The sequence below is a fragment of the Hylaeus anthracinus genome, unplaced genomic scaffold, assembly GCF_026225885.1.
Source record: "Hylaeus anthracinus isolate JK02 unplaced genomic scaffold, UHH_iyHylAnth1.0_haploid 17406, whole genome shotgun sequence".
Lineage (NCBI taxonomy): Eukaryota > Metazoa > Arthropoda > Insecta > Hymenoptera > Colletidae > Hylaeus > Hylaeus anthracinus.
Window position 1 is genome coordinate 1 of NW_026534731.1, and position 15020 is coordinate 15020.

General features: G+C 39.2%; 3 protein-coding genes across 3 annotated transcripts; 1 reads left to right on the plus strand and 2 right to left on the minus strand.

Moving 5' to 3' along the window:
* The first annotated feature begins 69 nt into the window (after positions 1-69).
* Positions 70-3962, plus strand: LOC128892771 (uncharacterized). Its single transcript, XM_054153314.1, has 2 exons — positions 70-1397; positions 2527-3962. Exons 1-2 carry the CDS (start codon positions 185-187, stop codon positions 2688-2690), a joined length of 1377 nt encoding a protein of 458 aa, XP_054009289.1. The 5' UTR covers positions 70-184; the 3' UTR covers positions 2691-3962.
* Positions 3963-6561: 2599 nt separating this feature from the next.
* Positions 6562-9334, minus strand: LOC128892770 (uncharacterized). Its single transcript, XM_054153311.1, has 2 exons — positions 9026-9334; positions 6562-6852 (listed from the first exon to the last, which is right to left on the minus strand). The coding sequence occupies exons 1-2, from the start codon at positions 9251-9253 to the stop codon at positions 6631-6633; spliced, it is 450 nt and encodes a 149-aa protein (XP_054009286.1). The 5' UTR covers positions 9254-9334; the 3' UTR covers positions 6562-6630.
* A 1719-nt stretch (positions 9335-11053) lies between these two features.
* LOC128892769 (probable isocitrate dehydrogenase [NAD] subunit alpha, mitochondrial) lies at positions 11054-14260 on the minus strand. The gene is made up of 6 exons (XM_054153310.1): positions 14093-14260; positions 13675-13797; positions 12779-12951; positions 12293-12527; positions 11939-12217; positions 11054-11856 (listed from the first exon to the last, which is right to left on the minus strand). Exons 1-6 carry the CDS (start codon positions 14117-14119, stop codon positions 11617-11619), a joined length of 1077 nt encoding a protein of 358 aa, XP_054009285.1. The 5' UTR covers positions 14120-14260; the 3' UTR covers positions 11054-11616.
* Positions 14261-15020: the final 760 nt, after the last annotated feature.

Below are 15020 nucleotides of genomic sequence, written 5' to 3' on the forward strand. Positions count from 1 at the left end.
TTTAAACATAACCAAGCAAAATACTTACTAATTAAATTCTTGTAGTACTTTCACCCCACTTTCTAGCACCACGAAATACCATTCAATAACTTGCGCAATCAATGCTGAACTGCACGTCCAATTTCTGTCTAACAATTTCAAATTTCCCAATTCCTCCAGTTTAGAGGCCACGAAACCGATCAACATGACGACAACCACAGGCGATCCGTCGACCCTGAAGAGTCCAGCCTCCCTGTCCGGCGGCGACTTGGTCTCACGTCTGTTGGCAGCGACCCCTCCGTACCTCTACAATGTTCCATTGACGCCTCACAGCTTCTTCTTCAGCGAGATGTTGCGCTCGTTCGTCCAAGCAAAGACGGAGGCATCGTCGACGGGAACAACAGCGAGCGCGCCGAGACGTCGGAAGAGATCTTGGAGGGACGCGAGGGATCGCCCTCTGGAACTGACCACGAAGGAGAGACACCATCACCACCATCACCATCACCATCAGCAACAGGAGAAGTACTTTCACGGTCAGCAACAGCAGCAGCAGCAACAGCACCAGCAGCAAACGGAAGCCAGGTTGGAGAACAGGGGCAAGCAGAGCGACGGTTACGAGACAGAGAGCAAAGTAGGAAACTTCGAGCAGAAACCGAACTTCGGTGGCGATATACTGAAGCCAGTCGACGAGAACAAGGCAGACTTCAGCAAACAGAGCAGGAGTTACTTCGACGAGCGACCGCGTCACTTCGAGCAAGCCCAACCCCCCGAGAACATCTTTCCCAGCGAGTTGCCGAAGGTGAAACCCGAAGAGACTCACACCGCGGATCGCAAGAACTGCAGTTATAGCGAGCGAAGCACCTACGACGAGCGCACGAAGAGCACGCTCGGCGGCCAGGAGCTGCCTCTGTTGTCGGACCAAAAGAAGCTCGACTTCTCCAGGAATTTTCTCCCCGGACTCCCCGGGAGGGGTTGCGACATGCTGCAAGGTGTTAAGGGATTCGGTTTACCTGGGAACGTGACGAACCCTGATTTCCTCCCCAGCCCTCTCTGGTACCCGCCTTATCCGATGCCTCAATCCTATCCAGGCATCGACCCGCTGCATTTCTTCATCGACCTACGCGTGTCGGGGCACATCTGGGATAGGAAGCTCAGCGAGAGGCAGCTACCGTTCAAAGGCAAGCACTGTTCGGCGTTCAGCGTGCCGCAATCGAAGGAATACAACAGTAACAGGCCGTTGAATCTGACTAGGGACGAAGCGAGCACCTCGAGGACCACGGAGGAGAACTCGCACGGTACCAATCACATCCTCAGACACCTGACCAGGACGTACAGGAACATAAGCCAAGCACAGAACGTCTCGAGAAGCGAAACGTCCACGACGGAGAGCGAGGAGAGTCCGAAGGATGGTGATAACAGTGAGTGATTGCTTTCGGTGTTTGCGTTCGGTGTTGCGTTCGGTGTTGCGTGGCTCTGGAGCTTGTTGCGTGGTCGTCTGACAAGATTTAAGAAGGCATGCTCTGATTCGTTCCTAATTAAGATTGATAACTAAGGTTAAGTATCTGAGTAAGAAATAAAAACGGAAGGAAGATCGGAGAAACCTTTGGTTCACTCTAAAAACCAAGACTTCCAGATGTAACCGTGTCCTTTGGGTAAGATACTCCGATGTTCTGGGAGCTTGACTTCGATAATTCTCTAGCTAACTTCTTCAAGTAAGAAGGCATTAATCGGAGATCTGAAAATTTTCGATTTTTGTTGTTGTACATTTTCTTAACACGTCTCGGACGCCACGTCGCCCATACGCGACAGAGCTTTTCATTAACAATAAGGAGCTTGAACGATTTTGGGGACCAGTGTACAACTGAGAGGGTTGGTTGATAAACTGAACATTTTTCTTAGCTTTTAATTGATACTTTTTTGGAATTTTCACTGTAGGGCCATGTTTGATATGTTGTTAAATATATATTAAAAAGTGAATTGGCACAGGTTCGATAGTCTCAGAGTTTCTGCTTCTAAAGTAGTGAAAAATAACATCGCAAAAGACATTCCTTTTTTTGGAAATGGACTTTCTACAAAGAAATTTTAGAAACTACCATCTACGAAACTTCAGAAACTTCAGCTTGAAACACCAGTCTGATTATCTTGGTATACTTAAAATTTATAATATTTTCAGTTATATCGACGAGATGGATATATGTAGAAACAGTTCTTCTAATGTAAAAAGAACATTGACAATGCCCAGAGAAAAATTGAATTTCGATACTCCTTCATAAAAAGGAATGTCTTTTGCAATGTTATTCTTCACTATTTTAAAAACAGATACTCTGAGACTATCGAACCTACATTGATTCAATTTTTAACAGATATTTAACGACATTTCAAAAATGCCACACTGTGCTTCAAATGAAAATTCCGAAAGATATTGATTAAAATCTACGAAAGATGTGAAGTACAGCAATTTTAAAGTTTAGCAAGCACAAACCCTCTCAGTTGTGCACTGGCTGGAAAGGAAGTTACTAATCGATACGAAATTTTGTTGCAAACCAGACGAAAGATTCCCGAAAACGGAGAACACCGCCGCCACGTCGTCGAGTCAGGAAGAAGGGAGGAAGGATCTGCGAGCGTTGATTGGCCTCGAGCTGGTCGTCGACTACGTGAAAGAGCCGAAGGGGGATCCCGCGAGCGAGCAGGCTTCGCAAGTAACCGAATAACTCGCGAAAATCGAACGAATATCTTCCGATCTCGCCTGCACGAATAGGTATAGACTCAGACATCGCTCGACTACGTCGTTCACGGTAATATAGGAAGCTCTGAACGTTATCGTCGTCAAAACGATCGAATCCTCTCGATTGATACTAAACGAGGCTTCGTCAGGCCTCAAATATCTGATTGGATCTACCATTCTGTTTTCTAATATACGTCATCGACACGAATGATAATAACCGAAATGAATTGCACGCGTTTGCTTTCTCCACAGGTGTTCTTTCTACTTTCCAGTTTATGTTCAACGTGCTGACGCACTTTGATGCATTTTGATATCCGGTGATAACTAGACCGCGGATCTTGATGCGTTTATAGAAAATTTGAATGTGCAAGAAGCTACTAAATGCAAACAATATACAAGAATATAAGAATGATTGAAAGTAAAGTTTACGTTATAATATTTGCAGAATAAAATAAATTCCTATTTAGGCACGTTCGCGAAAATTTTATTTTTCATAAAGATCCGCAGTCTAGCGATAACGAATAATTGTTTTCGATAGAAAATTGTACGCGGAAAGTCATGTATATGGCCACGTTGAAGCTCGATTCGTTATTTTTAAAAAATTCGTAAAAGTTCTTTTAAAAGTATTAGGTTGTCCGTAAAGTTTCTTTCGTCAGTTGCATTCAATTATTTTCTGTGGCGGTGTTTATATAAATAGACAATCTAATTTCTTAGACATTGATGCTGTAACAGTAATGGAGCGAAATGAATTGTACACAATTTTGTAATGTAACATAAAACACGAAATATTGTGTATGAATTAATTATTAATAAAACGAAAGAAAGTTTTGGGACAACCTAATACATCTCATAGTCAGTGACGATGTTTTGAACGTAACCAGTTCTAATCTGACCGATTTCTCGAGGATCCTTTTCGAGCCACGATTAACCAGCACGGAACTAACCTTTTGATATCGCAGCATGGCACTTTCGAGACACCGAGTCTTTGGTTCGGCAATCTTTGCGACTCTAACTTTTCACCATTCTCTAACAGACTTTTTCCTATCGTTACATTCGAGGCTCGATTTAAAGAGTCACCTCTTAGGAAGGAGACGGGAGATCTTAGAGATTCTCTTCTGGGGGCAGAGAGGCTCCTCTCCGAATTCGACTGTATGTGATATGCGCTGTACATATTATAGTAGCGTTCTATTGTATCTATATGTACTAATAGAAAGTATTCGACGTGTATATTAAACGTAATAAAAGTAATGCGACTCAATTGCGTCAGAGAAATCCCTATCCCTTCCACTGCGAGCACGAAATGTGGCTGAGACAGCAAAACATTTCTTTCGTGAGCCCTGCACCCCTTTATACTGATGTTATTGGTTTTGGTACACGTTCATTTTTGACAATTTATGTTGTTATTTATTTGTTTATTATTTATTATGTTTTACGATTGTTGGACCAGTTGTAACCATGTTCGATATGATACTTCCATATGATAGCGAACAAGTGAGTAAATAATTTAAATTATATTCGTAAAGAAATTTTTGTTTGTAGATTCATCATATTTATCATATGTGTATTATTTATTATTATAAATAGGGACAATATGGACATTTCATCTTCTCGTGGAGTAGAAACGTAGAAATGAAACGGAAATTAAAATTTAATTTTAATTATTTGATACTTCCATTAAACAAAATACATAAAAATAGAAAAGAAATTAGGATTCATGTTCAAGATGTTGGAACAATATAGTTTCTCGCGAACTTTTCAAAATCTTATGAAGCAGAAACGTAGAAATAAGATAACAATTGAAATTTAATTAAAATTATTTTATACTCCAATCAAACGAAATAAATAAAAATAGATCAAAATCAAAATCAAAATAGAAAATATAAGTCAAAATCAAAGATTTAGGAACAACATGATTTCTCATGAACATCTCAGAATCTTGTCAAGTAGAAACGTAAAAATAAAATAAAAATTGAAATTGAATTTCAATTATATTATATTATCCTCCTACAAATAAAATATAAATTATAATTCAAGATCACGTCGTCACACCAGAATGGTTTCGCACGAATCTTTTTTCCCTTTGTCAAGCAGAATACATAGAAATAAAAAAGAAATTATGATTGAATGTGTACAACAAATTTTTCTAATGAAACGCATAGATTCGACCGCGAGGGTCGTGACAAATATTTTCTCTGCGCCCTGTACACAGACTCGGCATCTATGGAAGGGTCCAGCTGCACGCTGAACTCGAACTCTCGAAAGGGTGAAAAACAGAGAACGCAGAGGGAAGGGGAAGTCAGCTTCCTCACCTTGCTGAATGCGCCAGGCTCGTTATAATCAAGAGCACCCTCGAAAGGAACGCACACGCAAAAGGAGCGTCGCATTCAGTCACACCACTTCGTCAGCCTCTCGACCTTATGCCAGGTTTCTGGATTTGTCTCGATGAAAAATTGACTTTTTGGAGGTTCCTGTTTTGTTGGATCAGAAAGTAAGTAATTGTTAAATTCTTGGTTAAATTATAATCAGTATATTTTACACTTCGAATTTACCGCGACATCGTTTATCGCCTATCCTACGCGAAGAGTTTCGTTTGGCTATTTTTCTCTCTACTGTCATTTCTCGAAGTGCGACCCATGTCAAAATTGTATACAGCGTAATCTCGGTTTCGTAACTTTAAGAAATAAATATATTAAAACTTAACAGTAACACTGTGATTGAAAAAAGCGTCTTTAAGACTAGTCATTTGGCTGATCGCTAAAGAAATAAGTACGAATAAAGGTCGATTCAGACAATACGACACGGACCGTCACGTTCCAGCAACGACACGATACGACAAAACATTCAAACACGCGTGTTAATGGAACTATCCACACTGTTCCCGTTGACGGAACGTTCAGGTCGGTGTCTGTCAAGTGTGAATAGTTCCATTAAAACGCGTGTTTTAATGTTTTGTCGTGTCGGTGTCGGTCCGTGTCGTATAGCGTGGATCGACCTTAAATCATCGATAGGTTTAGTGTCGAAAAACATAATCCTAAAAGCACCTTTTGGAAAACGCTTCACGCTCCGCGCGAATTCTCCCCAACGTCAGATATGGATTCCTGCTTGGAGCATGCTCCATCGATCTAACCGTGTGCAAACACCGAGGCGAAGTTTTACATTCAGCCTTTGCAAACGAGTCGAGGGAGATCGATATCTCCCGTCAGATTTGCCCTCGTCCCTAAAAGCCACGTATCTCTTGTCAATCCGTGCACGCACACACACACACAACGAGGTCTCGTGTTCCCTTAATTGTGCTCTGTCGACTCTCCGTCAAAGACAGACCAATCCGTGGAACGGATCTCGATCAACGTACGACTTCGCGAGTAGGATTACCATTCCTGAATCCAAGGTCGGTATTAAACATAGGCCTAAGAATCTTGGCAACGTCAAGCTTTAGGCTTTGGATCTTTGTGACGGCATTTAGCGATTTTTGGGGGTTGAACAATTTGCAATTTTTATGAATTGCTCTTGAGTATAACTTAACCCTTTATTTACTGGCTGGACTTGTAAGTCACGTTAATTTTCTCGTGGTACTGTATTAATTAAACCCTTCGAAACCTATTTGTGACTTTCGAGTCCACTTCAGCTTATGCTTGTGTTTTTTCTTCTCTTGGAAACTCGTTAGAGGACAACTCTATAAGATGATATAAGATCGAGATGGACGCCTAGATTTCAAAAGCTTTTGAGAAATTCAATAAATAAAGGGTTGAAGGGTCAAAACTTTGATCCTCTTTTAATCCTAATTGCCACAGAACAAACTAAGAAAACAACTACAGTGCGAAAGGTTAAAACAATAAAAAAACGGATATGTTATACCATTTATATTTTATTAAAGAAAATTCTAAAGTCTCTTTTGGAGTATTCTTTACACTTTCCCGCGAACTTGATCAAACGGTGTCGTGATTGGCGATTACGCGAAGTTCCAAGATTACTTCACCCTTGTTGTTGCCATCAATTTTCACAGTTTTGCGACCCTGCTCGGGAACAACGATGATATCGTCCAATCCAACCCTCTTAACGGGTGCCTGGACTAATTTGTAACGTGCAAGTGGTAACTCCTCTTTGTTCACCTCGACGAACGGCTTTTCTGACGGCGCGAGCGTGTATACCTGATTCGGACACCAATACGACATTTATGATATGCGTTGCAATTAACGTCGAACGGGGGCTAATATTTATTCGGACATTTTACAATTAATCAGATTAACGTTTGGCCACTCATTGTCCTGGTTTAATTAAATCGATTAGCAACCAACGGTTTTATTCATCAACGTCGACAAAGAGATTCCTGGAGAAGATTTCACTGAACAAAGTAAAGTGCTACAAACGTATGTATGACATGAATGTTGTAAATATTATAGCATATATTAGTCCCTTATTTTTAAATATACATTGCCTATTTACTCTTTCTCACGGTACTAGTTAAAACAAAACTCAAATACAGAAAGTATTAATAACGATATAATTTCTATAATAAAATTCTGAAATTATTTGATTGTGATTTTTAATAAAAATAAAGTAGTAATCGATACAATCGCAGTTGCAATTAGTTTTTCAAGTATTATTTTATCCAACATAATCCTTCCGCAATCAAGTACGCGGCAACAACGCGGAATAGAGAAACAAGCTACTTCTCGTTGCCGCATACTGGAGCATTCCTGCGCCTACGAGATGGCAACCGAACCGACAAACCGACTAGCATAGGTTGCCGCATAAAAGGGGTAACTCTGCGCCTACGAAATGACAATCGAACCGACAAGCAGGCTAACATCGGTTGCTGTATACCAGGGGCACCTCCACGCCTACGGTGTAGCAACCGGGCCTACAAACTGGCTAACTACGGTTGATATCTAACAGGGGCATACTCGCGCCTACTTGATGACAACTAATATTTCGCTTACTTATCGTTCAGGCCGCCGGTGCCGTTCTCCTAACATCTCCCATCATCTCCTGACATCTCCTAACATGTCCTAACATCTCCTAATACCTTCTAACACGTCCCCACAGCTGTACCCACGTGTACACATGTATCGAAATCGCGCCGCATTTTACTCTTGATATCAGGAGCACATGATATGCGAAGAGGTGGCACGCTTGCGCCTACGGACAGGCAACCGGTTCGACATGTCTGTTGGTACAGGTTGCCTAATTCAAGGGGCTAATTTTTGCTAAATTTCGGAATTACTGGCCAATTTTGCATTTTGGCAAAGTCAACAATGTTGCAAATCGCTTCTCCCAAAACCTCCACAATGTTGCAAACCCAACGATGTTGCAAATCGATTCTCTCGGAACTTCAACACTGTTGCAAACCCAACAATGTTGCGAATCGCTCCTCTCAAAATTGTGATGGAAAATGTCGGATTTTTACTCTTGGTATCAGGAGCACATGATATGCAAAGAGGTGGCACGAAGGAAACCTGGTACGTATCGAATTTTGGTCAGAATTTTACTCCTGGTATCAGGAGCACATGATATGCGAAGAGGTGGCACGAAGGAAACCTGGTACGTATCGAATTTTGGTCAGAATTGTACTCCTGGTATCAGGATCACATGATACGCGATGAGGTGGCACGTTTGCGCCTATGAGTAGGCAACCGGCCCGGCGTATGTGTAAGCATGGGATGCCTAATTCAAGGGGCATATTTTCGGTACATATTTTCAGTAGAAGGAATTTTAATGGAAATTAACGGGAAATGTCACGGAAATGGGGGGAAATTAAAGGGATATGTGCCAGGAAATGAAGGGAAATTAATGGGATATGTGTCAAAAAATAGAGTGAAATTAAATGGAACAATTGCAGGAAATGAAGGAAAATTAAAGCGAACTGTATATCAGGAAATAATGAGAAGTTAATGGGAAATGTGCCAGGAAATGAAAGGAAATTAAGGGGATATGACACAGAAATGAAGGGATATTAAAGGAAAATAATGGGGAGTTAATGGGAAATGTGTCAGGAAATGAAGGGAAGTTAATTGGAAATCTACCAGGAAATGAAGGGGAATTAAAGGGAAAATCTCCACGAAGCTATATATGATATCATTGTTTTAGAAAATCTTATTAATACTATATTAAAGCCTGATGATTTAGTTTAAAGGAGAGGAGGACGATTCAATTTATCACTAAAATTAATTTCTCTATCTCCGTGTTAAATAACAAAAAATTAGATAAGCTATCACCTTGTTCAGCTTTATTAACTTTATTAGCTTCATTAGTTTCATGCTAGTTCCTCCCACGTTTGACAGGAAAATGCATTAATATAAGAAAAAGAAGAGATGCCCTCACCTTTTTAACAGGGTGTATCATGTTCTCGGCTTCGTCTTCCCCGGCGTAGAAGCTCAGATCCAGATCGCGCGAAGATTGTTCATTCGGAACGGGGTAAGCCAAGTCACCGTATCGATTTCCATCTGGATTCTGCAAGTAGTAAACCCGTCCATTGATGGAAACTATCAGGATTGCGACGATGGCGAGAACACCTTGATTTCTCATTGTTTCGCTTTTGGCGTGCGACATGAACGAGTTAGCGGACTGTGCTCGACTAAAACTGTCGTCTGATAGAGCCGGTGAAAAATAATGAAATAAAACTTTCCTCCCGGCAGCTGCCGTCGGGCCAGTTAATCCGTTGTAAGGCGATTATAGAACGTACCACGGAATGATTAATTAAGTGGACAACCTGTCAGCGACGAAACGAATCGACGATAGGTAACAAAATCCAGAATCTAAAGATCGTATATTTGCAGGAAAGCAAGTCTTTCGTGTCGCGTGAATGACGTGAAGTTAGAAATCTTTATGCTACGGAATAATTTATTTACATGTAATGATAATTAAATATTAAATTATCCGATTTTCAATAGTTTCGAAATAAAATGTTAACTTCGTAGAAATGTTCACGAGTTTCAGCCTGGCAACGAACGTGTTACAATAATTACTAAAGTAGCAATGAAGACAAATGTACGAAACAAAACCACAGACTTGAAGGTTCGTACAGGGGGTTCAGAGATACCCAGTAAATCCCGGTGCATTGTTCAGGATCCCAGTCGCTTCCGCGTTTAAGGCAGAAAACACGGTTTCCGTTCATAAAGGGGTGAAAGCGGAACGAGCGGGTGCATGCGCATTATTGGAACGCGGCGAGAGATTAAAAACGACTTTTTCCAAAGGATCGGTTCCATTGACTGGGGTGCATTGCGGCAGGTCCTGAATAATGCATGAAATTTGTTCCCCGGAATCGAATCGCTTCTCGTCACCGCCGGCACGAGGACAAGAGAGCGGGCATAAATCTAAATAATTTCAACCCTCGAATTTTTATTATTCCTATGACTACGTCGGCCTCGATGCTGAATATGCATGCGTCGCTTTCCACACTTCGCTCGAGTGTTCCACCTTTGTGTAACTACTCGTTGCGACCGGTTGGGTTTAGGGTGTGGGGGATGATGCGCATCGCGTCTTGCACTTGCAACCCCTACGACCCCGTAATCGTCGAGACGCTCGTTAATCTTATTTCAAAATTGTCACCTTTGTCGAACGATTATCTTAAAATCTACGTTCTTGCGTTTAAAGATTCTTTCTACCTTGTCGTCTAAAAAAAATCGAATTTCTTTATACATTTATGATATACTTTTAAAAATACACAATTTAAATTTTATTAAAAAATTCGTAAAATTAAAGAAGTTACAAGAGGAAAACCATAACAAATATCTCGAAAACAACGAACACTCTGTGTGATTCAAATGTTTCCTGTAATATTTATATAAATTACCATTTACTTTGTTCATTGTTTTCGATGGAGAAATTTTAGGAACGAAGGGATATCGATGGTGTATCAGTTTTAAGAAAAATTTAATGCAACATGGTTCATTGGTCTATATATCACACTTGAAAGGAGAATCTAATATCAAAAATTTATAAGGAGTCAGTCATTACTCGCTCGGAGAGTCTCGATAAATCACGAAAAGAATTAACGAGCAGCGAAGATGACACCGGGTCTTTCCTCTCTCCCTTCGCCGGTGAAATATAGCCGACAACTTTTCTTATATATACTTGAGAGATTTCCTGAGAAGCATACTGTACAGTGGCAGCAGAAGTAGAGGGGAATTATGAAGTGGTTGGGGAGGGAAGCTATACCACAACACCGCAAGGGGGTGAAACTGTTGATACTGGAAGGATCCCCTCTCTACAATCATTATCTTTCTTTCCTTTTTCTTTAATGTACGGAAAAATATTGGAAAGTTCTTACACTACTCGCGTTAACGCTCTCGGAGCCATCTCGTTCCAAAATGTGGAAACAGTGTAACCTCTAAATGATAAACGACACGATTTATAATATTTTATTTATTTGTAATACTGCGCAATGTTGTTGATTTCTTGAAACTCCTCCTCGAGGCCGCGTTACTTTCATAACAATTTCATTTAAAAGTATTATACAGTGTTCCTAGATCAATATACACGCCTATTTCTTGGATAGATTCTTCTATTGGAATCTTCGATAACAACGAATATGGTGTGACAAACATACATGGAAGTACATTCAGTCAACACACGCGATCGAACTGCGTGCATTTAATCACAATGAAATAACAATACATGCTATTACACAATTAGTAAATTCACGATTCACGAAGTTGAGTAACATAATACTTCACGATAAACTAATACAAGTACTCGGCAAAAATTATCTAAATGTGTGTGAACCGACGACATATTTCTACAACGGAAACTTCTGCAGTTCGTTTAATGAAATTGCAGATCCATTCGGTACATGTACACTGAATGCATTTTTAAAACCAATAATTACAGAGACGTTTGAAAACAGCATCTGATCTCACGCGTATTATTGCTACGAGTATTTGGCAGTTTATTTCCAAACAACTTCATATTATCTATTTCGTTAATGCTGCAACTTTCTTGCAAATTTCATTAGTATATTCGCTACATTTTGCCGATCCTCCAAGATCACCCGTTAAACATTTGCCTTCTTTAATTGTTTCGTAGGCAGCGTTTTCGATGATAACTGCTTGTTTATTCAATCCCATATGTTTAAGCATCATTACGGCAGACAGCAATAACGCCGTGGGATTTGCCTTATCTTGACCTGCAATATCTGGAGCAGTTCCGTGTACCTGGTTTTAAATAAAAATATTATTATCAAATCGCACGTTACGCATATATAACAATCAATTATTATCAATAGCTAATGCATACAGATTCGAACAAGGCACCGTTCAAGCCAATATTTCCACTTGGCGTGAGACCAAGCCCTCCTACAAGTCCAGCGCACATATCGGACAGAATGTCTCCGTATAAGTTAGGCATTACGAGTACATCGTATTGACTCGGATCTTGAACCATGTTTAAACACACTGTATCCAGATATCTTTCTTCAAATTTAATGTTAGGAAATTTCTGTGCAGCATCTCGACAGCATCTCAAGAACAAACCGTCCGACATCCTCATTATATTTGCTTTGTGTACAGCGGTTACCTATGAACGCGGTTACAAATTCTCGATTACTTAAAACAATTGAAAATTTTGTTTTACAAAATTCCAATCAAGTACCTTTTTCCTATTATTATCCTGCGCATATTGGAAAGCAAATTCTGCTACTCTACTAGAAGCTTCTTCTGTAATCAATTTTATAGACTGTACAACTCCTTCTACAATCTCGTGTTCTATACCAGAGTATTCTCCCTCTGTGTTTTCTCGAATGGTGACAACATCAACATTGTCGTACAATGTTTTGTAACCTTCTAAGGAACGACATGGTCGCACATTGGCGTACAAGTTGAATTCTCTGGAAAAGAGTAATTATTAATATAATGTTTAATGGAAATATACAAGTTTGTATCTATTATTTCAAGGCTGATTAGAATTCAATCTAAATTTAGTTAAATAATTCAAATAACATGAGTCTATGATGGCATTCACAATTATGTAACGCAAACAATTCAACACAGTCGCATTGAGATTGAGACAATATTCTCGCGTGTACAAGACAAGTGAATTAAATTGCTCTTAATTACACAAAGATAAAATCATTCTTACTTTCTCAATGCAAGATTCAACGATCTGTGTCCTTTTCCAATAGGAGTCATCAATGGTCCTTTCAAACCAATTTTATTCCTGTTGACCGAGTCAATGGCAGCTTGTGGAATACCAAATTTCCCATCTGGACCTTTTACCGGTGTTACATCAACAGATTCCCACTCTATCGGCACCTGGTATATAAGATAACTTTATCAATGTAAAACTATGTATCAAAGAAATGAAAATGTTTAGTTAATACCTTATCTAAAAGTAAACACAATTATTTTTATTAGTACTATCGCGCGAAAGCATAAAATATACGAGCCTGTAGTTGTAAATACTACAAGTTGAGTAATACTGTTATGCAATAGAAGACCTATGATTGTTACCACTCAAATTTGTTCATTCGTGCTAAGAAATGTTGCATAGTTCTCTCAGGACATAAAAAGCAATTGATACATCGCCATTGTATATAAACAAACTTATATAAATCCATGCACTAAGTTACTCGAATATGACATACAAATATGATACATGTTTTTACATATCTATAAAAAAAATATACAAAATAAAAAAACATACCTTAACTACAATAAGAGCAGACTGAATTAGCCTACAATTGGATCAACCTGTATAAGAGCAAGATTAAAATAAACTCTTTAAGGTTAGTAGTAGGACAAATAGGGTCACCTTGTAAGATTCAAACCACGAATAATCCATAAATCAATGTGTATAAACATTTGGTTCGTGATAACTATTGCAGTAAAAAATGTAATAAAAGTGTTGCCATCAATAAACATTACTACTTCTAACTCATTGACATGCACATTACATAAAAAATTCCGTGCACAAGAGAAACGTCGTTACATTAAAGTTTTATGTAAAAGTTAGAGAGAAAAAAAAACCCACCCTACCTTGGCAGTGTCAAAGATCTTTTGAACAGCAGCAGAAATTTCGGGTCCGATACCGTCTCCAGGGATAAGGGTACATTTCTGAACTTTACTGCTATAAAAGCAACCAACTCCGATTTTCGGAATCTGTTAATAAAATATCGATGTAATTCACAATTATCGAGAAGGACATGCAACAAACGACGTCGTACGTCGTAGAATAGGATATCAGGAACATGATCGGAAATTGACATTCGAAAAATGAAAAAGTGGAAACGATGAATGATATAAGAATAGGAGAGACTGCCAAGATATTACAGCCAAGCAGACGGATATATAACCAATCTGTAGAGAATTCTAACCTTTCAATTTGGGAAGAAGTAGGGTTACGCTTAGGACACTGACTGTTCCGAGGGTTTCTTGATCGGCACATGTTACTTACTGAGTTTCGTATCCACTGAGCTGCCATTCTCTCAATAAACTTTACAATAAAAAAATGAACCTCTACCAGCCAAATAAGTGTGCACGTCAGAAGGAATACCAGAAACCAAAGAAGAAGAACGGGCTACGCTCGTGATTGGTTCCCGCGAGATGATGTCTTCTGCTATTCAGAAACGGGAGATAGCGGACGACATATAAGACCTGACGAGTGGCTCCACATATAACGATATACTTATTCACGCGAAAAATACCCAATGGCGAATAACTCGAATAAATCTTAACGACTGACGTTATCCTTTTAATTGTTTTAATAATACCTCTAGAAAGTAACAATGGACCTAAGTTAAATTATCGCAGATTAAACGTTTACGAAACATTTGAAAAGTATGACCGCCTATTTATGTTCAAACGTGAATTCTATCAAGTAAAATTTGATTGGTCATCAATTGAATTTTCAACCCTTCACGAACAAACGTCTTTGCAGGACTATTTGTAGAATATTTTATAGCAATTTGCCGAAAATAACGTGAATATAAAATCACTTTATTCAAGGTGTACGTTCTAATTTTATTTAATCGACTGTTATATATTTATTTAAGGAAACCAAGTTTTATTCCTCAGGATACGTTCACAAAATATTTCGAAAGATACTAGATCGTATTTCAGGTTATGTTCGCCTGGATTCTAGTAACACGACCACATGACCCGAGACAGGGTCGAAGCAACAAAACTTTGCACCTCGAATAAATACAAATTCAAAATTTGTGCAGTTTACTGTTTTATACAATTACAATTCTACAGTGAGAATATATACAAATATCAAATAAAACGAGATGAATCAAGGTGTAGAGCAGCTTCATAATTACTGCAATATTATTATACTGTACTGTTGTATGCTATCCTTGTACTTATTTTATTCAAGTAATGCA

Coding starts and splice junctions, on each gene's coding strand:
- LOC128892771 (XM_054153314.1), top strand. CDS start 185: ATGACGACAACCACAGGCGATCCGTCGACCCTGAAGAGTCCAGCCTCC. Junction 1,398..2,526: donor TCCGAAGGATGGTGATAACA/GTGAGTGATTGC, acceptor GTTGCAAACCAG/ACGAAAGATTCCCGAAAACG.
- LOC128892770 (XM_054153311.1), bottom strand. CDS start 9,253: ATGTCGCACGCCAAAAGCGAAACAATGAGAAATCAAGGTGTTCTCGCC. Junction 6,853..9,025: donor TGATACACCCTGTTAAAAAG/GTGAGGGCATCT, acceptor TGTCCGAATCAG/GTATACACGCTCGCGCCGTC.
- LOC128892769 (XM_054153310.1), bottom strand. CDS start 14,119: ATGGCAGCTCAGTGGATACGAAACTCA. Junction 13,798..14,092: donor CTCAGTGGATACGAAACTCA/GTAAGTAACATG, acceptor TTTTATTAACAG/ATTCCGAAAATCGGAGTTGG. Junction 11,857..11,938: donor ACGGTGCCTTGTTCGAATCT/GTATGCATTAGC, acceptor ATTTAAAACCAG/GTACACGGAACTGCTCCAGA.